Below are 21,610 nucleotides of genomic sequence, written 5' to 3'. Positions count from 1 at the left end.
GCTCTACATTAGTGGGACCCCATTGATTTTTTTTGCTTCCAAAAGTAATATATATTGCTTGGAGAGGACTTACATAGTCAATGTCTGAAGTCCAATCCAATTATGTACTCTTACATTAAAAAAAATGATTAAATTAAATGAATATATATTGCCGCACTTTCCAATTATAGTACTGTTAAACTTTGAGTATATACTTTTATCAACAAAATACAACAAAATACACACCAAAACCTATTTTTGATAAAATTTATCCTAACTTAAAAAAATAAAACAAACTTGTCAATTAATTAGAGGCAATGAATCTGAACGTTATTGGTTGAATCTCACAAACTGGGTAATTTTGCTACAGAAGGTTTGTATGTTTCAAGTGAATGAACTATTTTTGTATACTAATATAAAAAAATGATTTTGCTTTGTGATTGATTGGTAAGCAGGTTGAAGGGGGAGGGGTAATTTGCGTCTTCTGTAATAATTACCATTCAAAGAGATTGTTGCAATGATCGATCAATAAAATTAAAAAAAACATCAATTTGTCTAGGTCAATTCTTTTCTTAGGTATTATCACTATTTATATCAACTTGTCCGTGGACAATAATCGCCTCAACTTTGATACATACAGCATATCCTTGCTCCATACAATCGGCATATCAAACATGTTTCATTCACAGAAATGTCGTTATATTTATCTTTAATACTTAATGAATTCTCTGAACTCTATGAACTAATCTTAAACTGTAAAATCAATTTTTGTTAGTTTGTTGACATGACCAATTCGGAGCAAAAACATTTCCGGATATTTATAACGCCAAGTAAAAGTTGCTCCATACAATCGGCATATCAAACATGTTTCATTCACAGAAATGTCGTTATATTTATCTTTAATACTTAATGAATTCTCTGAACTCTATGAACTAATCTAAAACTGTAAAATCAATTTTTGTTAGTTTGTTGACATGACCAATTCGGAGCAAAAACATTTCCGGATATTTATAACGCCAAGTAAAAGTAAAACCAATAAAGTTCAAGAATTACATCTCGTAAAAAAGCGTGATTACGGTTTTACGAGTTGTAAGTGACGTAATGCGTGAGTTTCTGTTTACTTTAAAATGGGTTCCCATTTCCTATCTGAACAATCTATTTTTTAGGTTGCAGAAGACACATGAAATGAATCCAAATCCTTCACACATCGCTTCTCTTTTGCAAAAGGTCTGTTTTTTAGAACATAGTCAGTACATTTTTTTGAAATCGCATATACAATTTTCGCAAATTTAAAGCACATATATGTACATATATAACACGAGAATAAAAAAGGTCATACCTTTACAAATTAGTCATCATATTTTTAAGAATTTCATCCGCTTTATCGTTATTTTGTAATTGAAAGATTGCGTAGTGAATATATATATATTTTCATAAACAAGACAAATTTTTAGCAATAAAAGAACACTCTTGCCATGATGTGCTACAGTATTTACATTCATGAGCAAATTAGTAAGATAAAGCATAAAACATTATAAATACTTATAAAATAACATTGATCGGACAATAATTTTACACTGTACAATGAATATTTGAATGATATCACTTGCCAAATAAATATAGTAGGAATTCTCATAAGAATACAATATACGTAAGTAATTATTAAGCATCGTATTCTATTCATTGAATAATTTAAGGGTCTGCTTCCTATTCAGATTCATTAATAATTTGATGATTGTCTCTTGGAGAAGAAGCAGTATCTTCCTTCCACCAAAAACGCAGTATTTCATTTTTATCGATGTCGTGGATCTGTTTTCCCATTATATGTTTCGGACAACGTCTTTTTCCTGTTTCTGTTTTTAGCGCTTTAACCTCTTCTTCTGTCAAAAAGAACTCTTCGTCTTCTTCTGTAATGTTTATATCTTTACAGGTATACCCTATCTCATACTTAGTTTGCCTGTGGAAAGTTTGTGTTATTTCATGGATCATACTCTTCACTGTTTCTCTTATTTCTATGGCACTCTCGGTTTGCAAATCCATTCCCTTCTCAGGCGTAAACACCTGCAGTTGGATAGATGTTTTGTTAACGGCAATTACAATGTAATGGCCTGCATCATCCATCTTATAAAATGCTGCATTTTTACAAAACATCTCCATATTGAGGGCTTTCCATTTATGTAAGCATTTGACAACTAATCGAAAAAAGAAAAAATGAGGCAAATAAGATTTGAAATGGAACAGTATGATGGACGTTTTTTGTCCTCCATTAATTGCTTCCTTATATTCTTTTGCAAGATCTATTCTGTTCATGCTTGGGATATAATACAGCTCATCATAAGCTTCATTGTCTTTGCTTTGAATTTTTGTCATTAAGCCGAGTTTATCCAGATATGGCAAAATATCTTGTTTATGATGAATATAGGATTTTTCTGAATCGACTTTTCTCCACACTTCTTCTATTTCTTTTCCAGTTATTTTTCCCGCCTTAATAAGTGTACTGTTACAGTCCTTTCTTGCCAGATGAGTCTCGTCTGTTATGATGTATTTAAAGCCATCAACAAACCACTGAACGTTGATAACAATTACATTCTTCATTTCTTTCTCAGAAAAATAGATAAGTTGTCCTATTTCATGAAAGAATCTGAGTGCATCATTAAGGTCATCGTCATCAGATAAATCAATTTCGCCATTGGCTTTAAGGTCCTGTCTTTTAATAACTTTGACTCCCTCTTCCTTCCTCATCCGAAGAAATTCTTCAAGATTTGCCCATTTTAGTGGAATTTTTTCTCCCCAATGAGGTAGTTGTTTTACAGTTTCAACTATACAATTCCTCACTTCTTCAATTTTTTCTTCCTGATCATTTGTCAATGTCTTTCCTGGACATTCGACTTCAAAATATCTTCTGGGAGAAATTAGTTCTTTTAAAGTTTGACTTTCAGACAAGCATTTGTTCAATTGGCCAAAGAATGATCCCCTTTTCTTCCACCAGCTCTTTAATAGATATATGTACATGTATCATATAAGTATGCAGTCATATAATGATCATAGGATGAAAATCAATTAATGATAAATCATTGAAAACTAAGATACAATCAAAGTACTGAAAGTACTGAAAAGCGGTTAGCATGCTTTCATCGAATATGTACAGTGTACAATAACAAAAATGCATTGAATGCTGATATTAAAGTAGGCATGCATATCTTTTTCCAGTGTCATCAGCGAAGAAGCAAACACAATGAATTTTGTAGTACTTAACTACATGTAAATGGTATAATCAATAACATCCCAGAGTTATGTCACAAATGTTTGTTTCAAAATATACTGAAAGGCAAAGGAAACGCAGGGTAAACTTTTGATGTGAATTAAATTTGATTTTCTTGAGTTACTTTTTAGTTTTCCTATCTAACTTTTAAAATCATCTTTCAAAAAGATATAACCAAGTTCTCATACGATTTTGTCTAATAATTCATGAGTTATTGAATCTCAAATGACGATATCCCCCAAAAGTGAAAATCGAAAACTCGCATTATCTTCAATGTCCATCTCGTGCATTTGTCAGAGTCTTGTTTCTCCTTTGCATGGAATTTCATCAGAGTGTTTATCCGTTAAACCCTGGCTATATTTACCATGGGTAACCACGCAAAAAATAAGTCAAACGGCGCTCGCATGCGCCAGTGAGAGCAATACAACCGTAAGTTGACTGGCTAAAAAAAACAAATTGCGGAATTGTTTTCTTTCAAATTTCGTATGAATGTAATGATTATACTAGTAATCGTCTTCTCTATAAATGGCTGTTCTTGTGGTAGTAAGGTGACGATTTAAGATATGGCAGGACGAATAACTCGCTCGTAAAATGGCTCTGTTTCGCGTTATCGTCATCGTCACGGTTGATTGAAAACCATTCCAGACCCTCTCTCACAACGGGTAAAAAGTTTTATGTGGGAAAATGTACAATAGACTGCTTAGTAAACCGTTGTTGCCTTTTTTCGTTAATTAGGCAATTCGAAAACAAGACCCCATTGAACTTCCGTTAACTGTGCCAAGATTGCCATAAATTCATCATGTGTTTTAACATTGAAAAACGATGTGCATACCTCATATGCATCAAATATTGCAACAAGATTTGTTGACAAACTCGTCGTAAATAAATTGCACGTGTTTAGGGCTTTTTAGCGTTTTCCCTACGTAACGTCATAAATTTTGCGGTTAAGTACCGGTAGTTCTGAATACTGATTTTGATGCACAGTAACTCAATTTCCCCTCTTTCCAATTTTCGTAATTTTCGGTCATGTGGTCAATTTTTTTTCGAAAATTATGCTACCCTGCGTTTCTTTTTCCTTTCAGTATATCAACCTGCAATTTTCAGTTTGAAATACACAAAGTTCAATTTCAAAAATCCCTAATTGTCTCCATTAGTGGCGTCCAAAAGTGCTCAGAACGAAAAAAAAATTATGTTGATGTTGCAAATTTTATTGGCTTTCATGCTCTATTGATTCTGAAATTAGGTAACTGTTAAGGCTCTATAGCAAACAACTAAAAAACGAAAATAAAACAATGATTCAAATTCTTTAGATTAATTGATTTGGGGTACTGTACATAGATCTTTAGCTGGCTAGTCTGAAAAAAAAAAACCGGATGGACGAGCAGAGAATAATTACGGTAATTTCAGAGAGCTCCAGTTTTGTAGGCTCACTGCGGGTCAGCAGGTGGGTTCATTCTACCTATTCACACATTTTGGAAATCAATTTTTCCCTGGAAACAAAGCTTTTATCATCTTTTAAATAATTTCAATTGAAACAAGAGGCCTATGGGCCACATCGCTCACCTGAGTACCAAGGGTAGGACTAGTATAAAACGGCTTTTTATTGTAAAGTTTAAATCCAAAAGTAGTCTCATGACCAATCATGGATTTGCTATTTTTTAGAAAATGATTGAGAAGAAGATTTTTAAAGAATTTTCCTATATATTTCTATGTAAAACTTTGATTGGCCATTTTAGCCCCGCCCTACCCCTGGGGGTCATGATTTGAACAAACTTGAATCTACACTACCTGAGCATGCTTCCATATAAATATGATGAATTATGGCATTTTCATTCTTGAGAAGAAGATTTTTAAAGAATTTTCCTATATATTTCTATGTATAACTTTGGTCGGCCATTTTGGCCCCGCCCTACCCCCGGGGGTCATGATTTGAACAAACTTGAATCTACACTACCAGAGCATGCTTCTGTATAAATATGATGAACTATGGCTTTGTCATTCTTGAGAAGAAGATTTTTAAAGAATTTTCCTATATATTTCTATGTAAAACTTTGGTTGGCCATTTTGGCCCCGCCCAACCCCCGGGGGTCATGATTTGAACAAACTTGAATATACACTACCTGAGCGTGCTCCCATATAAATATGATGAATTATGGCTTTGTCATTCTTTAGAAGAAGATTTTTAAAGAATTTTCTTATATATTTCTATGTAAAACTTTGGTCGGCCATTTTGGCCCCGCCCTACCCCCGGGGGTCATGATTTGAACAAACTTGAATCTACACTACCTGAGGATGTTTACCCATAAGTTTCATTTTTCCTGGCACAGTTGTTCTTGAGAAGAAGATTTTTGAAATATACCACTAAATTTTCATTAATTCCCTATTATCGCCCCTTGAATAAGGGCGTGGCCCTTCATTTCAACAAACTTGAATCCCCTTCACCCAAGGATACTTTGTGGCAAGTTTGGTTGAAATTGGCCCAGTGGTTCTTGAGAAGAAGTCGAAAATGTGAAAAGTTTACAGACAGACAGACGGACAGACGGACAGATGGACGCCGGACAAAATGTTATCAGAAAAGCCCACTTGAGCCTTCGGCTCAGGTGAGCTAAAAAAGGAGAAGAAAACAAACGTTCCATTAAGGAAGTAATCCATAACTGTACAACTTACAGATGTATTCAGTATTTTTATATAAAGGCTTTCTTCGTGTACTAGTATTACCTATGTTAGTGAAAGGGATGCCTTAATATTTTGGAAATTGAAACTCGATCGAGAGATTCTCCGATGTTTTGCAGTCAGTAATAACCCTAAACCCCTGTAGCCAGTAATAAACCTGTCCTCCCTGTGCCCAGTGGCATAATTCGGTCAAATATTTATTGTTCATGAGGGGTGCCGTATAATTAATCACAGGCACCTGAATTTTTTTTCAGTAAGTCTCTAAATTAGCCAAATATCGAAACATTCTACTCCTTAAATATATAAATACACAAGATGTCCAACGCCATTTTGACCACCTGTTCGATTCAGGCTTAAATTTAACACATAAATCGGAAATGCTTACTTGTTTTCGTGTAGCATTGGCTTCAAATATGATATTTCTCGCTAAACATTTCTTCCTAAAGTTTAATTCTAACGCGTTGATAATCTTATCTGCTAAACTCCATGCTGACTTCGAATTTTGTCACAAGGCCCGATCGCCATCAGCTGATGTCACGGAAATTTAATCTCGACATCAAATGCTCCTATACATTAACTTTTTTTTAATACAACAATTATATATTTAGTTCATTGACAAACAAAATCAGAAAAAAATAAATAAAAACTTCGCAGTTTGAGATTTTTCTACACAAGGTATAATGTAAGTTTCGAAAACACCGCAGGGTAATGTACAGTACCAAAAACATTCTACTTTCCCATTTTCCTTTCGCTTCATGCTGATTCCGCGTGCTGTTACTGTATGCTTACATTTCACAGTTTTGAGTTCACTTTTTCCTTGAGCTTTCATCGTTCACAAAGTGTTCGATCTCCGTTTAATTACTTTTGGTCATCTTTTTTCAGTATTTATTTATCGTTCATTTGGAACTCCAGAGAGAAAATATTTCTAAAGCGATAAGAAACATGTAAGTAAATTATTGCTTTTTCCAAAGGAATTCAACACATTGAAGGACGTCGTGACAAGTACGTCTAAACAAAGTCAAGGAAAATTTGAAGACGACACTCAGACTTGTATCTAAATATTTATGGTTGAAAAAGCAAAAAGATGATACTTTTCTTCACTGAAAGGAAGAGAGGAAGCCGTGCCCAAATGTTAAATAGGATTTCAACTAATATTCTGACATCACATTGTAAAAACAAAGATTATTTCGTGAACATGTTTTTTTTAAGCCGTTAGCTAGTTAGCTAGCTAACCGCTTTATGGTATGGGCCTCCAAAAACCGGAAATTTTCATAAGGTGCTACCTATCGACATCACTTTATGGCACGTTACCTTATCCTTCTGCAACCAAAACCGGAGACTTCGACAACGGTAACTTCAGCAAAGCGCTTCCCATGATTTGTATACTGTTGGCGTAATACGCCCCCTGGTGAGAGATTGACAATAAGCTGTGTACGAAGAGTGGCTATTATAACGATTAAATCGAATTTTTACGAGTATTCACCAAAGCATTGACAATAATTAGAACACTAACTTCAAAGAACTGAGAATCTGGTCCTTATTACATGTACATCGTGCGATCGCGATTTATAGCAACTGTTAGTTTATTTATGAAAGTTGAACGATACGGTTAATTAAACAGCAGGTTGAAGGGTATTACAGACTGGAAAAACATCAGCAAATCTCTCGATCGAGTTTGATTTTCCTTCCCAAAGTATTAAGAAACACCATTTATAAAGTTCAGTAATACATGAAAAACGCTTTTATAAAATCACCGAATACATCTGTACGTTTGACCCTTTTTGAACGTTTTTTTATGGAAACAATAGGATTACCTCCACAATGTACCGTTTGTTTTCTTTTCTTTCTTCTCTGTCTAATAAACAGATTATAAAAGCTCTGCTCCCAGGGGTAAATTCTCTACTCCGTCTTTGAAATGTGGCGTCGGTAGTCTAGTGGTTAAGGTGCCGGACTCCAAACCGAAAGGTTGCGAGTTCGAATCCTGGCCGCGGCAAGTCGACGTTGTGTCCTTGGGAAAGGCACTTTACACGAATTTCCTCACTCCACCCAAGTGTAAAAGGGGTACCTGGCTATAGACAGTGAAAGATATTGTCAGAATGTTAGTGTTCTAGCGCTGATTACGGCAGCTTGCACTGAGAAAGATTCTGGATTGTTAAGGTCTGCTGGGGTAATAATGATTGTAAAGCGCTTTGAGTAGCATTTATGCTAGAAAAGCGCTATATAAATCCAATCATTATTATTATTATTATTTGATAATTTATGACAAACGATCACAAGGGAACACTTACTTTTAGTTTTGAAAAAAATAACTAAGCACTTAAGCAGTAAAATTAATTTTGAAAAAAAAAATGGACAATTATATATTAATTTTAATCGGCATTGTGATCCTCTTCTAAAAATCAACTGATATTATTATTCACAGATGGATAAGGTATGAAAAATCTTGGCAATTAGCAAAAATTTTAAAATATATACTTAATGCTTATTTATAAGTTTTGAAAAGTTGATCAATTCCTTAGGAACGTATTATTAGCTGAGAAAATACTTTTAAATTTGAATTTGTCCAATTTGTCGATTATCATTTTGAGCGTTTAAGAAGGATTAAATTAAAATACAGGTGTTTAGAGGCACATTGATAGAAAAGAAATCATTGTATATTGTTTAACCGACATATTGAAGAAAGTGACACTGATAACTCCTTAAGTTACACTGACTTTTAGTGTACATTTGAATTTTTAAATACTATAATTGATTGATTAGACAACTTTCCTTTTCACATGTTTTATTTGAGAACAATGTTGCATGAAGAGTAAATGGCAAATACACATTATTTGTCCTTATCTAGACATATTGTGAAAGACTTCTTTTAAATGATTCTCATATATCATTTACTTTATTCTAACATCTACTTGTTTGAAAAGTCAATAAAGTACATTTCATAAAGCTTGATAATCTTGTTCACTCGCCAGTCTTCCCGAAGAAGTAGCAGTTCATAATATTACTAAACGGAAGTATTCAGTATCTGTATCAAAATACGGAATGATCAATGATCGATTTAAGATGAAAAGCTGACTCCTGAAAGTTCAAGAGATGGGATCCGTTGCCTAGAAGAAGTAAGAATCCCTCGTTGACAGGTTACACCCGCAGTGAGCCTACACATCTGGAGCTCTCTGATATCAAATCATTTACAAAGTCGACGCAACACAGTTAAGGTTACAAAAAGCAGGAGGAGTCTAATCTGTATGGGAAAACTTGACTATGACATCATACACAATATACGTCATACAAATTTCTTTAAAATACCACAAAATGAGTTTATCTGCTAGTTTAACCAGTAAGAAATCATCAAACTACATAAAAACTTACTACAGCGTGTTGTTTTGTCGTTAGTTAAATTCCACATAACAAGTTATAAACAAGTCACTGATCGCAATGCACTTGTCAATATGACGTCATTTCTTACAACGTGACGTAGTATGTATGCAATGAGAGACAGATCAAGTAATATTTTCTCTAAAAAGTATGTATTCTCTAATTGAATGAAATATTATTTAAAGATATTCTATGGGCCAATAACTTGAATTTAATGTCTTCTTCACTGTTTTATTAATATATTTTCTGTACATTACGTATTTAATTGACACTGCCGTATATTTGTATGCAAGTACATCGAATGGTAATGTGGGGGGTCTTAATAAATCGATCTAGTGCAAGGGCATACACTCTATGGATCAATGTAAGCTTTTGCATTTCAACTAAAGATCTATTAAGGTATCTGAAAAGTGCTTCGATCCTGATGAAATCTTAAAAACAGTTTAATTATATCAATATTTTATGCCGCTGACCAGCAAAAAATATAGCATTCGATTATACAAATATAATATCAAGAATGAAATTGCAGAATCTAGACAGGATCGCAGCACTTTTTAGAAACTATAATGCGTGTTGAGAATATTTATATACTAAACTTGGAAATTTAACTTGGTTATGCCCTTGCACTAGTGATATTTATATGTAACATCAATACTTCTAGTCAATGTACTAAAATTGCGTGACTGCCGCATCACGTGACTAGTCTAAATATAAAATATAATTGTCCTCGATATGTACTTATTAATCATAATTACAATTATCCGATATAAATAATGTACTAAAAATAATCACCATCCCGATTACGAATACATTTTTAAATACAAAATTTCGTCGATATTTCCTTTGCGCACCTTAACTGTACTGCGTCTCTGCTCAGCCAACCTTTTTTTCTGACTAGCCAGCTGTACACTACTGTACATCTACACTACTCCAAATCCATTAATCTAAAGAATTTAACTTGTCATTTTTTTTAGTTGTTTGATATAGTAGGCTTTACAATTACCTATTTTCAGATTCAATAGAGCATGAAAGACAATTAAATTTTCAGCATCAAAATAATTGTTTTCATCCAGAGATCGATTGGATGCCACCAAGAGAGAACTTTTAAAAATGCACTTCCTGTCTTTCAAACTGAAGAAATCACATGTTTAAATTATGAAACATGCATTTCAATTCAATTAAATTTTACTTAAATGTTCCAAATCAGCTACCGCTTCTCAAACATCTAACATCCCATTTGGGGTCACATCAGAGCGACCTTTCGATTATGAATTCATGTACTAGTAAACACAAACACTTTGGCCATGTAGATTCAAGCCTCGGTAAACAATTTTCAAATTAATCCCACGCCTACAGATCATCATTATTTATATAGAGGAAAATAAAACAAACATGATTTTGTACACCTTTATTTTAATATATTGGCAGCAATCGTGATTGAAAGCATATTTTTTGAAAATTCTGTCTGCTACAAAAAATCGTATACCTTTCGTTCTTCGGATCCAGGGCAAAGAGGGGGAATTTTAGATATCCCGAACCCGATCTAATTTATAGTTAACCCAACTCAAATAGCAGCAACAAAGTTTTCCTTATAAAATAAAGGCATCTATTCTTTAATTAATAGATGCTATTATTGATACTGTCTTACGTTGAATTAAATTAATTTTGGAATAAATTTCATGTATAGTCTGCAGTCTAGCATCTGAACGTGAATAATGCAATCGAAAGAGCACAAACTTTACATGATACCCCACACGTCATATACATAACACAACTTTTGCAATGCACATTTTGTTTACTTCAAAACTCCTTGGGTGTTTTGGGTCGGTGGTGAAAACAAGAAACCCATCTGAACTATAAGCCAGGATTTCGGAGGAACCATTTTCTTCGGCTAATCAAAGATTCACTCTTTATGACCCCAAATAGGATGTTGTTAGATGTTCGAGAAGCAGTAGGAGATTCGAAACATCTAATTTTAATCAGATTTCATCCATATGTGACATCAGTTTGGAATGTTATTGGTTTTACTATTAAGTAAAGTATTACAAAAACAGAATGTCTTTTTTTTTTATCTCTGATGACATTGGACAAAAATATGAATACTTAAATATCATCATTTCATGCACTTTTTTGGTACATATTAGATGAAAGCATGCTTACCGCTTTTCAGTACTCTCAGTACTTTGATTTTTATAGTAATTGCTCTGCTGGTATATTTTCCAGCATTAAAACAATTCATTTACAATGTTTAAGTTGTTAAATGGCACCGAATACTACCACATACTAACGTTTTCCCACTTTTTACAGATTCTTTGAAAAAGAGAATACTGTTGCTGAATGTAAATTACATTAAAATGTTTAGTACCTATTTGTTATAACTACTTATATTCACCTGCTTATCTTTATGGGAGGCAACAAGAATTACAGGATGGAAAACTCCTTGGCTTGCAGTACCAAGATCTGTTGGATGTGTGTTGCCTTCATCGCAGTAAGTCTTGATAGACTGGAGCCAAAAGTGAAAATAATCTATCATAGATAAAACAAACATATAAATTAAATATTTTGGATACTGACCTAATTGAAAAAAAAAATCTATTGACAAATTTAATGAAAGACAGCTTCTCAATACAAAAATATACTTAGGTATATTACTTGTGCCATTGTGCAACAGGAAGTACATGTATAGATAATTTTGGCTGTCATATTTGCCTTTTTGAAGATTAGATCAACAAAGCTCAATCTACCATTTGAATTTTAGATATAGGTAAAACAAATTTTAATCATCACATTATATTGAAAACTAGATGCTCTCAGGAGACATTAATAGCCGTACTAATGTGTTTGCTTCTAAATACACACTCCTACGTATTGGGCTTTCCAAGGAAAAAATAATTATATAATTTACATTGAACATGTATTCGTCAAATAAAGTATGCAGAAATTCTCAGACCCTGTGACCTATGTGACCTATGACTCAGAACATCTTATGTGTATTTTATATGCTAAATTCATTACCAGTCTGACAAAACAGAAGTAATTTAATGGTGTGAATTAGATTTTGATAAATATTTTGCTCATAATAAAAGCTTTTTAAATTTACTTATACCCCCCACTCCAACACCACAAACACACGATACGTACGTTTTCTTCAAAGGCTCGATGGGAAAGTAGTTAAAACATTGTTTATTGTGAGTTAATTTAAAATATGTTTTTTGTTTACATCTAAACACCTTTTGGAAAATATCTACACCACATTGGGTTGCGTCACACATTATCATATTGTTAGACTAGGCATCACTCGGCACACCTCGGCCGATTGCAACTTCATCTGCTAAGGCGATTGAATGTTTGCTGAATGGGATTATAAGCATATGGCACATTTTGGTGTGCATTGAAATAATTCATTTTGTGTTTTAATTGCATTTAAATATTTTTATAGTGTTGACAGGACCTATGACAGACTCGGTAAGTACAAGTTTAAGCATAGATTGGAGTAAAATAAACCGCATATGATTAGGTTAAAGATCAAAAAGGGTCAAAGATCGCATGCCACAGTCAGATTGTGAAGTTATCAACCGTTGTCGATGTGACATTTTAATAGTTACTGGAATAGATTTAGATTTTTTTCTGAACGGGGGTTCACATCCAAGTCAAAAAAAAATTCAAGCCCAGAATTTTCTGAAAAGCAAGGGAAAAAAAATGAAAAAAAAACAATAATAGTGGGGTATTGGGGTCAATGTTTTCTTAGGGGGGATGTTTTCTTAGGGGGGATGTTCAAAGTCATTTTTAGTATATGTATGCAGTCTTATTCAAATAACAATGCAAATTCAAAAGAAGGGTTGGGGATTACAATCTCCCTACACAGGCAAAAGTGGCTCGCATGAATTTCATATGAAATTCGCACGAATATCGTGCGAATTCTTCGCATGAAAAGGAGACGAAAAACAAGTCGCATGATATTCGCATAAAAATATCATGTGATTTTTACATGAAATTCGCATGAATATCATGTGAAAAAAAATTCGCACGAAATTCATATGAATATTTTGCTACTTTCTTTACAGATTTTCATATGAATTTCGTGTGAATTTTATGTGATATTCATATCAAATCCATGTGATGTTCACAGTACATAGGACTTTCAATTCTTTTAATCCATTTGAGGAAAAGTATTAGGAAATTCTAATAATTATATCTGTATATGAATTTGTACAACTAATCATCAAGGTTTCACGGTTACTGATATTCAAAAAGATGCAATAAGTACAATCTCAAAATCTGATCCAGCAAATGACTTAATGAGCTTTATCTTAATCTTAATTTGAACACATGAAGATTTTGAGGAAGCACCACTATGATTATCCAAGTTATTCTTTTGATGAACAAACAACTGGACACATTCTGTTTCTTAATCTTCTTTATTGAATGCTTCAATTTTTGACAATTCTCTGCTCAAGGGACACCCAAATGTCTGGAGATAATGTTACATCTGCAAAAGAAAATAATTGTAATGACTACTTGGTACCGGTAAATGAAATGCAGTCATGAATTTTACAACTGCATTTCCAAAGTCAATATTTTCATAGCATATTTATCAAGATAACATAAAATATGAACAAATGTAGATACATGTATAGCAAACTCATATCATCCCAGTATAAGGTTGAACTCATATCACTTTCACTGTAAATGATTTTTAAAAGATTCAAAATCATACATCATAAATTATAATTCAAAATCATACATCAATGTTTTTTTAAGTATAAAATTATTGAAAAACAAGAGGCCCATGGGCCACATTGCTCACCTGAGCATTTTGGCTAGGAAAAAGGAGAAATTGGATTACAATACTATTGAAAAGTTTAAATCCAAAAGTTTGGGCCCCCTACCCCAGGGGCTCATGATTTGAACAAACTTGAATCTACACTACCTGGGGATGGTTCCATATAAATATGACCAATTATGGCTTTGCTGTTCTTAGGAAGAAGATTTTTAAAGAATTTTCCTATATATTTCTATATAAAACTCTGGTCTGCCATTGTGGCCCCGCCCTACCCCCAGGGGTCATGATTTGAACAAACTTTAATCTACACTACCTGGGGATGCTTCCATATAAATATGACCAATTATTTCTTCGCTGTTCTTAAGAAGAATTTTAAAGAATTTTCCTATATATTTCTATATAAAATTTGGTCAGCCATTGTGGCCCCGCCCTACCCCTGGGGGTCATGATTTGAACAAACTTGAATCCCCTTCACCTAAGGATGCTTTGTGGCAAGTTTGGTTGAAATTGGCCCAGTACACTACTGGCTTTTAAAACCCCTGTCCGTATGAAAATCCACTGTCTTTCTCTGTATCCTACAGCATTTTCACAGTAATCTACGGTATATCTACAGTATGCTACGGTATGCTAGCTCTGTATGTACAGTAAATCTCTGTATGCCACTGTATGTATCCCCAGCATGCCACAGTTACATACAGTAGGCCCCGATACGCCTACAGTATGCCACTGTATGGCTACTGTTTCCTACAGACAACTACGGTAAACCCCAGTATATGCCCCAGTACGCCCCTGTATATGTTCATTGAAGCAAAAAGAAGAAGTTTACAAACTCCCAGAGCACTGTACGGTTACCTAAGATGTGGGATTATCAATTTAGTACACAGAGTTACTTACCCTAAGAAATTTTTGAATATTATTTTAAACACATAGTAGTATTTTTTTTAATTTGTTAAGAGACTTATTGTGTTCTTTTATAACTCTGAAATAACTATTAAGAATTAATTAATCATTGCTTCAAAGATTATTTATCTATCAACTTTTAGAATTAATTATTTAATTATTCTTTGGTTTGATTTATTAGTTAATTAATTTATTTATTTATTTTGCGAACACTTATTTAATCCTTAAAATACTTTGAGTGACTTTGTAACTTTTGTGAAAAAAAAAAAAACAAAACACAGTCGGGGTAATTCTTGTTTTATTTTTAACTTTTTGATGTTCTTTTAAAAAAGAATTAATCTTATTAATTGCATGTAATCAATCATTGCATAAAAACTTTTTTCTTATTTCTAAATTGAATACACAAACAAAATTATTAATTTTATACCCGAAAGTTGGATTTATTTGGCTAATTTTATGTAAACAATTGTACGCTAAAATGTGTTTCAAAGTCTTTTTGAAGCATATTTAAACTACTTTTAATTATTTTTTCTCCGTGTTGGATATCAAAATAATCGTCTCATTATGCACAATCTTAACCCATCAATAGCTTTTTTGATACTTTTATTTTGTTTTGATTGAAAAAATTCGGTTTTCTCACAAAGAGAAAATGTTATTTCAAACAGCCTCAGATAGGACACTGTCGCTCTCTGTCACAAAATAAACAAGGTATAGAGGTCAGTGAAAAAGACAATAGGTGTCATTACTGTGTACCCAGAGTCACTTGTAAACAATCAATGGCTTTGAAGTTATTTCATAACCGTGTTAGGGTTTTGAAAACCGATTTTATTTTTCAATCAAAACAAAGTAAAAATATGAAATTGCAATTGACAAATAAAAATTGTGCATAATCTGACGATTATTTTGATATCCATCATGGACGTAAAATAACTGAAATCTGTTTTGATATGCTTAAAAAATACTTTGTAACATAGTTTAGGATAAAAATATTTATACAAAAAACCCTTAGAAATCTCATTTTCGGGGATATAAATAATTGATTATTTTGTTGTTTTGTCAATTTAAAAAAATATAACTAATGAGTTTGACATTTTCATGGTGATAAATTAATTATTTATTTTATTTATTTACAATTTATTTATTTTTCTAACACCTGTTTAATCCATAAAATAATTGGAATGGCTTTTTTGTACCTGTTGGGAAAAAAATTACACACAAACACCTACACAACAAGAGTAATGCTGCATTAAAAAAAAAAAGTTTTTAAAATCAATTCAATAATTGATTTTTAAATGGTCAGTGAATAAATAAATAAAACTGATTTAAAGCACGTATTTTATCATTGTAAAAAGAACAATACATTTATCTATTTCTTTTTTTGAAAAATTAATTACAATCCCGAAAGTTGGATTTATTTGGCTTATTTAATGTAAACAAGTTTCTGCTAAAATGTCTCTCAAAGTCTTTTTGAAGCATATTTATACTACTTTTAATTATTTTACTTCCGTGTTGGATATCAAAATAATCGTCTCATTATGCACAATATTAACCCGTCAATAGCTTTTTTGATACTTTTATTTTGTTTGATTGAAAAAATTCGGTTCTCTCACAAAGAGAAAATGTTATTTCAAACAGCCTCAGATAGGACACGGTCGCTCTCTGTCACAAAATAAACAAGGTATAGTGGTCAGTGAAAAAGACGATAGGTGTCATTACTGTGTACCCAGAGTCACTTGTAAACAATCAATGGCTTTGAAGTTCTTTCACAATCGTGTTAGGGTTTTGAAAACCGATTTTTTTTCAATCAAACAAAGTAAAAATATAAAATTGCAATTGACAAATAAAAATTGTGCATAATCTGACGATTATTTTGATATCCATCATGGACGTGAAATAACTGAAATTTGTTTTAATATGCTTAAAAAATACTTTGTAACATAGTTTAGGATAAAAATATTAATACAAAAAACCCTTAGAAATCTCATTTTCGGGGATATAAATAATTGATTATTTTGTTGTTTTGTCAATTTAAAAAAATATAACTAATGAGTTTGACATTTTCATGGTGATAATTTAATTATTTATTTTATTTATTTACCATTTTTTTATTTTTCTAACACCAGTTTAATCCATAAAATAATTGGAATGGCTTTTTTGTTCCTTTTGGAGAAAAAAATTACACAAACGAACACCTACACAACAAGAGTAATGCTGCATTAAAAAAAAAAAGTTTTTAAAATCAATTCAATAATTAATTTTAAAAGGTTAGTGAATAAATAAATAAAACTGATTTAAAGCACGTATTTTATCATTGTAAAAAGAACAATATATTTATCTATTTGATTTTAAAATTGACGATACAAACAAATTAATTAATTATAATACTGAAAGTTGGATTTATTTGGCTTATTCAATGTAAACAAGTTTCTGCTAAAATGTCTCTCAAAGTCTTTTTGAAGCATATTTATACTACTTTTAATTATTTTACTTCCGTGTTGGATATCAAAATAATCGTCTCATTATGCACAATATTAACCCATCAATAGCTTTTTTGATACTTTTATTTTGCTTGATTGAAAAAATTCGGTTCTCTCACAAAGAGAAAATGTTATTTCAAACAGCCTCAGAAAGGACACGGTCGCTCTCTGTCACAAAATAAACAAGGTATAGTGGTCAGTGAAAAAAAGACAATAGGTGTCATTACTGTGTACCCAGAGTCACTTGTAAACAATCAATGGCTTTGAAGTTCTTTCGCAATCGTGTTAGGGTTTTGAAAACCGATTTTTTTTTCAATCAAACAAAGTAAAAATATAAAATTGCAATTGACAAATAAAAATTGTGCATAATCTGACGATTATTTTGATATCCATCATGGACGTGAAATAACTGAAATTTGTTTTAATATGCTTAAAAAATACTTTGTAACATAGTTTAGGATAAAAATATTAGTACAAAAAACCCTTAGAAATCTCATTTTCGGGGATATAAATAATTGATTATTTTGTTGTTTTGTCAATTTAAAAAAATATAACTAATGAGTTTGACATTTTCATGGTGATAAATTAATTATTTATTTTATTTATTTACCATTTTTTTATTTTTCTAACACCAGTTTAATCCATAAAATAATTGGAATGGCTTTTTTGTTCCTTTTGGAAAAAAAATTACACAAACGAACACCTACACAACAAGAGTAATGCTGCATTAAAAAAAAAAAGTTTTTAAAATCAATTCAATAATTGATTTTTAAATGGTTAGTGAATAAATAAATAAAACTGATTTAAAGCACGTACGAGGGTTGATCCAAAAGTTCGTGGAATTTCTTTATATTTTATTTATTTATAAGTGAAATTGGTTGAAAATTACAAATGAGAATATAGACACGTTTGGAATATTTTAAATAAAAAAAAATATTTTAAATATTTGTGATAAAAGTCTATAGCAGTTGCCATAGAAACGGATGTTTGGAAATGCGGGGGAGACATCAACGCGTTTATTATCATTTTAATTCTTAATACTTGAAATGAGAATAAAACCGCCCTATGTATTATAGAAAATGAAAATTATGTCATTATTATCATTATTATTGCTTGATTTTTTATAAACCTTTGTATGTGAGTTTTACTGATTTTAAAGGATATTTTGTTTATTAGTTGATAATTTTTTGTTAATCTTTCGGTTTTTAGACAACGTCAAATTTCGGTAAAGTCATAAGTTTTGTGAAAATCCCGGAATCACTCTATCTAAAATGCGTCTATTATTGACATAAATTGAGGAAAAATACATTTAGTTACTGGTTTTCCAGTGTCATAAAAAATTGAAGAAAAATAGAACTTCCATGGACGTTGATTCAAGGTGTGACCGCCTTTTTGAGGCTCTGTTTTAAGTGTTTATCCCCCTAGACAAATTAAAAGCGATAATAGACGTTGTCAACTGACGTTCTGTTCTTGACATTGCTAATGAAATCGGAACATCATATGGAAAGATGGGGGATATTTTGAAACATGAGTGAAAAATGAAGATCAGTTTGTGCGAGAGGATACCCAGGCTTTTCATGAAAAAAAAAAATATAAAAAAAAATGCAGCATTTTATAGAATTAAGTGTTCGAATTGGACATTAGGGTGAGATGCTTCTATAACGTGACGTGACATACCTTACTTGACGTTACGTCGAAGTCTCCCCCGGGTTGCACAACTATCCATTTTCAGAAAGCCCGTGTGACCTTATTGGTAATTGGAACGTGGTGAAATTTTCCAGTATTGTTGCATTATGACTCTATTTTATAAATATGCCTATTGTTTGCTTTTATAAAATCACGATAAAATTTTAGAAAGAAATTCCTCGAACTTTTGGATCAACCCTCGTATTTTATCATTGTAAAAAGAACAATATATTTATCTATTTGATTTTAAAATTGACGATACAAACAAATTAATTAATTATAATACTGAAAGTTGGATTTATTTGGCTTATTCAATGTAAACAAGTTTCTGCTAAAATGTCTCTCAAAGTCTTTTTGAAGCATATTTATACTACTTTTAATTATTTTACTTCCGTGTTGGATATCAAAATAATCGTCTCATTATGCACAATCTTAACCCGTCAATAGCTTTTTGATACTTTTATTTTGTTTTGTTTTGTTTGACAAAAAACGGTTTTCTCACAAAGAGAAAATGTTATTTCAAACAGCCGCAGAGTGGTTACTGTCGCTCTCTGCGACAAAATAAACAAGGTATAATGGTCAGTGAAAAAGACAATAGGTGTCATTACTGTGTCCCCCATGTCACTTGTAAACAATCAATGGCTTTGAAGTTCTTTCATAATCGTGTTACGGTTTTGAAAACAAAACAAAGTAAAAATATGAAATTGCAATTGACAAATTAAAATTGTGCATAATCTGTGCATAATCTGACGATTATTTTGATATCCATCATGGACGAAAAATTATTGAAATTTGTTTTAATATGCTTAAAAAATACTTTGTACATGTAGCATATAAAAATAAAACTTAAAAAATCAATTGGGGGGTGGGGGTGTATATTTAATCACTGTTGTCTTGTCATTACAAAAATAAATAAATTATTTTTTATTTTTTTTGTTTATTTATGTATTTGTAGATAAATTGATAAACAGATTAAATAAATAAGATAAATAATTAGTTCATTTATTAATTCTGTATTTTTAAAGTCATTTATTCTATTTAATTTTCACTTACCACTTCACCTTATTTATTTTGTGCCGTGTCTACTCTGCAGCTCTGCATTTGTCAAGAAATAGATTGATTTATTTTTAAAATGATTAATTTCATGCTGTTAATTAATTATATTTATTTTTTCAAAGAAACTATATCAATTTTAAAAGCTGCAATTTTCCAAAATGCAGCATTACCCCGGTCGCGTTTTTTTTCTTCAAAAGTTACAAAGTCACTCAAAGTATTTTATGGATTAAATAGGTGTTTGCAAAATGAATAAATAAATTAATTAACTAATAAATCAACCAAAGAATAATTTAATAATTAATTCTAAAAATTGATAGATAAATAATCTTTGAAGCAATGATTTATTAATTCTTAATAGACATTTCAGAGTTATAAAAAAACACAATAAGTCTCTTAACAAATTAAAAAAAAATACTACTATGTGTTTAAAATAATGTTCAAAAATTTCTTAGGTAAGTAACTCTGTGTACTTAATTGATAATCCCACATCTTAGGTAACCGTACAGTGCTCTGGGAGTGTGTAAACTTCTTCTTTTTGCTTCAATGAACATATACAGGGGCGTACTGGGACATACACTGGGGTTTACCGTAGTTGTCTGTAGGAAACAGTAGCCATACAGTGGCATACTGTAGGCGTATCGGGGCCTACTGTATGTAACTGTGGCATGCTGGGGATACATACAGTGGCATACAGAGATTTACTGTACATACAGAGCTAGCATACCGTAGCATACTGTAGATATACCGTAGATTACTGTGAAAATGCTGTAGGATACAGAGAAAGACAGTGGATTTTCATACGGACAGGGGTTTTAAAAGCCAGTAGTGGTAGTTCTTGAGAAGAAGTTTGGAAATGTGAAACAGACAGAAGACGGACGCCAGACAAAATGTGATCAGAAAAGCTCGCTGAGCCTTCGGCTCAGGTGATCTAAAATTGAAAACTTTTTCCTGCAAATGATTTTAAACTTTAAACAGTATAATCTTGTGTCAGTTTTCAAACAAACCTTGAGATAATATTGTCTCTTTTTCATTAACCTAGATCTGATGATGCAATTTGTATGTGTCGCAAGGGAATTTAAAGGAAAAATTTACCTACCATTGCATCTATGTTTCTTCTGAAGTCTCGCCAGAAATCTATCAGGCTGTGATTAATGTGGTAGCTGGATTTTTTCTGAACAATTTGCGTCCATCAGCAAAAGCTCACTGTAAAGCAAAGAACAGAAATAAATCTAAAAATATTATTAAGACTGGTCATGAATTTAATTTATGTCTCATTTAGTTTTTCTTATTATGAAATCAAATAATACGGTCAACTTTTTAAAGTAAAATCAATAAGTTTGAATCTTTGTAATTATATAAACGGTCATGAAAAAATAATTATGCATTAATTTTGCTTCCATTATCAAAGATTCTTAGGTTTAT

At 31.8% G+C, this 21,610-nt stretch overlaps 1 protein-coding gene across 1 annotated transcript in view; it reads right to left on the bottom strand.

Moving 5' to 3' along the window:
* Positions 1-890: 890 nt before the first annotated feature.
* LOC134257597 (probable serine/threonine-protein kinase pats1) overlaps positions 891-21,610 on the bottom strand; it is a 33,219-nt gene continuing 12,499 nt past the window's right edge. Inside the window, exons 4-5 of the mRNA XM_062740185.1 lie at positions 11,679-11,812; positions 891-2,970 (exon numbers count right to left, since the gene is read on the bottom strand). Coding sequence (XP_062596169.1) covers positions 1,687-2,970; positions 11,679-11,812 — 1,418 coding nt within the window. The 3' untranslated portion in view covers positions 891-1,686. The remainder of the gene's footprint in view (positions 2,971-11,678; positions 11,813-21,610) is intronic.

Source organism: Saccostrea cucullata, unplaced genomic scaffold, assembly GCF_032062105.1.
Source record: "Saccostrea cucullata isolate Sc308-1 unplaced genomic scaffold, CSIRO_AGI_Scuc_v1 ctg1949, whole genome shotgun sequence".
Lineage (NCBI taxonomy): Eukaryota > Metazoa > Mollusca > Bivalvia > Ostreida > Ostreidae > Saccostrea > Saccostrea cuccullata.
Note: the sequence above shows the minus strand (reverse complement) of the source record. Positions and strands in the feature narration are given on the sequence as shown.